Genomic DNA, 6,990 nt, shown 5'->3' on the forward strand with positions numbered 1-6,990 from the left:
CACCTGTGGGTGTAGAGAGCGCGGCAGAGCCCCGCGATGGCCGCGTCGGGTGCTGTTAGACGCCCCTAATCGCAGTTTTTTCAGGTCTTGACGTCCCGCAGACTCCAGAGGTGGTAGAAGCTTCGCCGCCAACAGGCGCTCCGGGAAAGCCTGAAATTCCAAGTTTTGGGAGGAAGGCGAGCGGTCCCATCTCCTAAGTAGCGATAGCTCGGGAGGCAGAAGCCCATTTCTTCTCACGCCCTGCTTTGCGGGACAGCCAGGCGTGGAGGACCCGGCTCCTCCTGCCAAAAGGAGCTTTAAGCCTTGTAGAACAGGCAATTTTCTGGAAGCTTTGACAAAACCAGGGACGGGGGGAAAATTAAAAAGTTTTAAAGAGGTGTAAAGGTGCGTTATCAGCCGTTCGTCCCGATGGCGAGTCAGCGCCCTGTCGGGCGGGGGGGACCAGCTCGCGGCCGCCGGGGGCCCGCAGGAATCCATGCCGTAGGGTTGGAAACAAACAGGTTTACAAAACCCATTCAGTTTCTTGAATGTGCCGATTTTCGTATAGATACATTTTGTCTGGGCACGAGCAACATACTTTAAGAAACTGATTGTAGCCAATTCATTAAATTTGGTATTAGACTCGCTATCTATATAGCATTTTGCTTTTCTATTAGCTTGCATAAATTATTCCAATATTATGCGGTATTTTAAGATTTTTTATTTGTGGTCATACAGTTTTAGATGTGTTTAAAATGAAAATCAGACAAACAGAATTGTATTTATTGAATTAAGTCTTTCAGATGTGAAACCAAAAGGCTTGTTTTGAAAACAGAAGTAATTGTTTTCTTTTCAAACATAATTTTATTTCAATTAGATCCTGCAAACTGTTCTTCAAATTCCAAAGCAGTATTTGATCCTTTAGCATTATGTACTTTAAAGGTAGGCAGGAGAGAGTCAAAGTGTACATTAAGGTTTCTGAATGCTCCTGACCTCTCAGGTAAGTGTCACCTTAAGCATATCAGTTACTTAAACGTGTTTGTTTTAACTAACTATAGGCTAGGCCAGGGAACAGGACAAGTATCATCTTCCTGCAATTCGATGAATATTATCCCTGCCTGCCCTTTGCCCTTACCCTGAAAAAAAGTTCTAGAGAAAATGCTATATTTATCTGTGGAAAGAGAGAAGATAGCAGATGTCCCAGCAGTCTTTATTTGCTAGAGGTAAAGGTATTTTATGGGGTTTTATTTGCTGTTAGTTTGTTTGACTGGATTTGTGTTTGTTTGTTTCAAAAAGCTGTGGATAAATTGCTACAGAACTTCCTGAATGCCAAGTTTTCCAAATGCTTGTTTCCAGGATTATTTCTTTTTTTGATTGACCCATAGCAGTAATTGTGATTTTAGTATGTTAGGTCGGTATAGTGATTTGGAGTCCAGTCCTATGCTGCTTCTGATTCCACAGCACCCACAGATCTTGGCAAAAGCACCAGGCTTTTAGATTTGAGCAGGGAGAAATACTGGTGTTTCCTCATTCATCGTGCACCCAGAAGAAAATTCTCCTGTGACTGTACACTTGCGACAGTGACTTTTTACATTCTAGCAGGGATCTGTTGATTCTGATCTCACTTGTATGTCTTATAGTGATGAGGACGCTTAGTTGTCTCAACATTCATAAATTTGAGTTAGATTGGAACTGTCTTGCTGAGGCAGTTTGTGGTTTCTAAGGAGTCTCTTGTCTCTAGTGTAGGCGTATACTGAGGAAACTGTTCAGACCAGACACTGCATTTGTGAGTAGGGCTGGGGTGGTCAGGCTGTGTGTAATGTTTCTTGTTTATACAGTGATAGGGCAAAGGAGCATTTTGGCAGAACAAAAATTTTAGTCTTCGGGGACTAATGAAGATATTTTGACTAAGGAATTTGTTCTAGGTAGGGTTTTTAAATTTACTGATTTTTTTCTTTTTTAAGAATAAGCTCATATTTGGAACCCCAAAATCACATGGTGTTTTGGAAAATCTTTCTCAAAGTCTTTAAAAAGATTATTGAAAATGATAATGCAAGTTTTTGGTTTTTTTTTAATCTTTCTGAACTAGCAAGTGCTTTATAGATCATACAGGGACTGAAAGTTCCCTAATAAACTAGCTTCGCATAAGCCAAGTTTTATTTTATTAATTAAAAAAAAATAAAGGAATTTGAAAAAATACCAGACTTTTTGGAAACAGTATATTACTCACGTCGTCCCAAATTCTGGTGGGGTCACCAAAAGTTCTCAAAAAGAAGGAAGTGTAAAATCACACCAGAGACTTAACTGAATAGCCTGAACCTTTTTATATGTATCCATGGTACCTACAAAGGGAAGACTTGAAGAAAGCACTCCATTTTAGGGTACCTTTTAGCACTCCGTAAAAGTGCTAAAGAATATAAGTCCTGTATTCTTTCTGTAAATTGGAAAACACTTCTCCATGGTGGCAAAGGAGACCAGGTGGGTTGGCATTCTTGAGCTGGGCTATCTCATCATGGTAATTTCTCTTTTTGTAACTCCTCAGCAATGGAGTTGTATTAGCAAGTTTCCTTCCCATAATTTACAGGTTTCAAAGTATTAGTTGGACTATTTCAAGTGCTTATCTGCATGTGTATTTTACATACATCTCATACAAAATTATTGTGAATAAAAAAAGTGAACAAGAAGTCAGGAAGTGTCACACCCTAAATATTACATCATCTAATGATCATAGTAGAAATAAATATATTTGCTGTCTGTAAAAGTTTAAATAATCGCTTTCCATCACTATATACATTAAAAAAAATTAAATGTAATCATTGTAGGTGTTTGAAATTAGTTTGGTTTAATTTTAGAAGAACATGAGCAAAGAGCATGTTACATAAAACTTAGGAAAGAAAAGCAGAAGGAACATTACTGCTATACAATAAGTTCATGAGCCTTCTGCAGTGGTATGCCAATTTATACTGGCTTGGGGTTCCCACAGGCTTTCTTGCACTTCATTTGAAGCCCCTTTGCTCTGTGCTGTCCTCAATTTCTTCTTGCTAATCTGGTTTTAGTCCCTTGACTCCAAGCCTATTGTTATCTTCTGGATAAATTAGAAGACTTGACAGTTTTCTTCAGTGTTTTCTGACACATAAAAATCGGCTAGACGATGCTGAGATGCTGCGTCTTGTAGCATGGTGCTGTAAAGAGGTCCACTTCAAATATTTCCTCATGACTTAGTTTCCAGAAGTATTGGCTGGCACTTGAGCTGAATGACCTCCTTGGAAAATGTGAAGTTACTCTGCTACCTGAAATAATTTTTCTAAGTAGCTCTGCTCTTCTTAAGTAATTTGTCCAGGAGGACTGTACAGTGTGAATATGGTCATGTGGCAAGAACGTGGCTTTCTGCTTTAGTTTTGGCATTTTTGTAGGTGAACGGAGAAAGGAAATTGAAAACTGCAGCAAAACAATGAGATAATTCCATTGTAAAACCTGAGAAATTTATCTTAGGGGATTTTTGCCTAAAGCATCAGAATACAAGAGAGCAGAATGAAGGACAGCAAGCAAAAACAACAAAAAAGAAAACAGAAGAACTATATAGTAAATATAAATTGGACTTAGAGTAAGCATCTATAGATGTACTTTATACATATCCAGATACATTTGTGCTATCGATGTGTCTTTTCTTTCTGTAACATTTGGGTACTTTGCATTTTGATGCAGTTATCATTACATTGTGCCAGTGAGATAGGAGAGATTTCTATTGTGTAGAGGAGAAGCTGGAGCAAAACCAAATGAGGGGACAGAAAACTGGTAGCATTGCAAGGAAATTAAACCAAGTCTTCTGCAAGTTAAGTCTCTAGAAAATTATGTCAATTTTTTCCTTCTCAGGTGATGACACTAATTCTATCCTGTAATACTTACTTGAATCAAACATATCTTATTTCCCATATAATAAAGTGTCTTGTGTTTCTTTATGACAACCAGGAGACAATTAAATTACTGAAATTTAAGTGATATTTTTTCTTTTATTTTGGACCTCTTCTTAGGGAATTAATGCCTATTAATTATTGATTTCAAGCCAACTGGCAGCCAGGGTGTGTCCTCAAGCGACATGTAACACTAGCTTTCAGTAGAATAAAAGACAGGAAAGACCCCAATGTTTTGTCTTGACTCATCTAACTCGGGCAGCAAGTTGACTGACAAGTCTTAGGATTTTCTTGTTTTGTTGGTGTTTTCTGGAGATAGAAGGTTTCTTTAAGGTGGGGAGATCTATTTGGCATCTCTTCTTATTCCCTGATTGCCAGGAGCACTGAGACACTGTAATTGTTTTGAAAGTTTGTCTTTGGAAGCAAAGAAGTTTTTGTAAGTATTAGAAATCACAGACTAGCACGTTTCCTGTTTCCAGTTAACTTTGTGAGCCATTTAATAGAATTGGTGTGGAATGCCCAGCATATTTTAAGAGTGGCTGCAAAATGGCTTTTAAAGGACAAACTGTTGTCCTCATTGTGAGGTTGCCAGAGCTAGACTAGTGCCAGCTACTCTCCAACCTAGCCACTAGTCTGGCAGTCTGTGCTGGGTGAGGAGTACGAGCATTGGCTGGACACTGCTCCTTCCTTTGGCTGCTCTCATGGTGCCGGCTCTTAGAAGGAAGAGGATCCTGAGTTTGGTCCTTGATAAGATTTAGATACTACCAGAAGATCTCAGAGCTGCAGTAGGAGGACAAGTGGTGGAGTTTGTACAAAAGAAATTAACTGAGTTGAAACCATGGAATCAGTCATGCCTACAGTAACTGAATTAACTTCTGTAAAATATATTTTGTACAGCAGAAAGAGCTGGTCTTCTGAAGTGCTGTAGTATATTGCTCATGATTTTAGAAAACACGTGACTGTGGTAAGGATTAATCTCATCAGGCAAACTCAAGTGCAGATTCAGGTTTTATTATACTGTGTCTTTATTATTTTCTGTTAAGAGATCCTCCTAAATTTTGGAAGGTGAGTTCTCTGTTTCCATTGCCCTCTGAAGATGTTTTGCATTCTTTTATAAAGCAGCTCTGCAAAATAATTGATGTTTTACATGGTAGTTTTGTGTTCAGTCATGACCCCACAGCAGAAAGGGGAGTTTGTTCATTTTTTTTCCAATTGAAAACAACTGCAGGTATATAAAGCAGTAACAGGCTGTTACAAATGTTTGTTATCTAGACCCTGATATTTATAAAATTATACATCCAAATATTTTCAGTAACCTGGACTGTGTTTCTTTGAGGTGAGTTGTTACTTTGGAGAAGTGGCCTTTGCTTTGTGCTGAAAAGCTTATGAAAATTTTTCATGAGAGGCTGCTTTTGTCTGCCTTTGTAGCACATAATTCTCTTGAGGTATTCTGAATGTGTGTTGAGAATGTTACCTCCTTGTGACTATGTGAATATCTCAAGTTTCAACTTGAAAAAGTATTTCCTTGTACAAATGTAAAAATAGTAAACCCCTTTTGTTAAAAAAAAAAAAGAAAAAAGAATTCACCATGTGTTATTTTTTATTCTAACACTGTTTATATTATCTTGGGACTTTTGTCTGTTTGGAGTTAGCAGTACTGCAACAAGTAAAGACTGCTCCAGGTAAAAAAAAAATTGGCTAATCAGTGCATGCCACAGGAATAAATGGTGCATTTTGGCCTCTTGTATGATTTTGAATTAGTGCTGCAACAATGAAAAAACAGTGAAATATTGATTTGCAGCAGCTGACCCTAATTTTGCCATGCTTGAGGAAATAATTTTGAAACAAATTGTAATATGTTGAAAATCAAAGAAAATAACTAATGACTTTCTAGCTGAATTTTTACATTTTTTAGAGTCTTTATGGCTGTACAGATGATAGTATTCTTTTGATGTTACCTGTGAGGGACAAAGAAGAATGTCATGTCAATTCAGCTGTTTAATAAAAAGTAGGTGTCTTGTCTAAGCTGTAGTCAATAGAGAGAGACGCCTCCAGAGGATGAGACACCTTCTGTGTCTGTTTTAATGTGATGAATTGTTATGTAGAGCTACTTCATTCTTCTCATTGTCTGAACAGAAGGGCCAGACAAGGAACTTGGGCAAGACGCTGAACTTTTAGACAGAGAACTGACAGTGATGCCTGTTTTGACAAGAACTGGTAATCATAAAGTGCTGAGGCACACTAGTACATGGGCATCCTGAGGAAGGACAAAGCCAGAAAAAAAGCTGGTAAATCCACAGATAGATTCCCATCTTCTCAATAGCAAGGCTGTGTAGGAGGCACAGAGAGGGTAAAAGCCACTTTTACTCCTGACATCAGGGTACCCATGGAGTCTTTGGCAAATGTTGTGGAGTTTGGTTGTTGCTTTGGGTTGTACAGGTGAGATCTGACCATGTATTGTCACCAGCCTCAGGCTGGTGTATTTCCTCAGGTGGTGAAAATCATGTACAACAAATTACAACATAATAATTAGGCATGTGAATGATGCCTCTGAAAACTGACAGTGATTAATGTGGTTTCAGATAATCTGCAGTGTGATGCTCTTGGCCATTACGTTGCTGTAGATGTAAGTGATGATTATGCTGTTAGCACATTTCAGGCCCATTTTGGGGGCTGCTCTGGCAATTTTTGAAAGCCCCACCATGACCCAGCATAAAAATGTAAGCCTACTCCTTGCATCCATGTTTTGTGTAGGAATTAAAAATATATATATTTAGAACTTTAAAACCCTTTTTCTGAATGTTTGGCAGTTTTTAAAAACTGACTTGTGGATGCTACTCTGCTTTACCTGTTTGGCTTGACTTCATTTGAACATTCATGTGGTTGTGTTTTACAGGAATAAATAGGAAGCAAATGGTAACTTTGGGAGTGCAGGAAAGCCAGTTCTGAGGGGTCCTGCACCACAGGCTCTTGCAGGAAGTTTTTCCACTTCCATGTGATGGCAGTTGCTTTTGGGTGGGATATGGCAGTGGCTGCTGCTTTGTTCTTGCAGTTGGAGGCTCCTCTTCAGCTGATTGAAATGCTTTGGGGGTGCACAACT

The 6,990-nt window shown here is 38.7% G+C and overlaps 2 protein-coding genes across 2 annotated transcripts in view; one reads left to right on the forward strand and one right to left on the reverse strand.

Annotated features, from left to right (window-relative positions):
- Positions 1 to 477, reverse strand: part of ANO6 (anoctamin 6) — a 115,112-nt gene extending 114,635 nt beyond the window's left edge. The window contains exon 1 of the mRNA XM_005419302.2: positions 4 to 477. Within this exon, the coding sequence (XP_005419359.1) occupies positions 4 to 477 (474 nt within the window). The remainder of the gene's footprint in view (positions 1 to 3) is intronic.
- Positions 478 to 6,138: 5,661 nt separating this feature from the next.
- Positions 6,139 to 6,990, forward strand: part of DBX2 (developing brain homeobox 2) — a 13,190-nt gene continuing 12,338 nt past the window's right edge. Inside the window, exon 1 of the mRNA XM_005419303.1 lies at positions 6,139 to 6,178. Within this exon, the coding sequence (XP_005419360.1) occupies positions 6,139 to 6,178 (40 nt within the window). The remainder of the gene's footprint in view (positions 6,179 to 6,990) is intronic.

The sequence above is a fragment of the Geospiza fortis genome, unplaced genomic scaffold (genome assembly GCF_000277835.1).
Source record: "Geospiza fortis unplaced genomic scaffold, GeoFor_1.0 scaffold166, whole genome shotgun sequence".
In the NCBI taxonomy this organism is placed as follows: Eukaryota; Metazoa; Chordata; class Aves; order Passeriformes; family Thraupidae; genus Geospiza; species Geospiza fortis.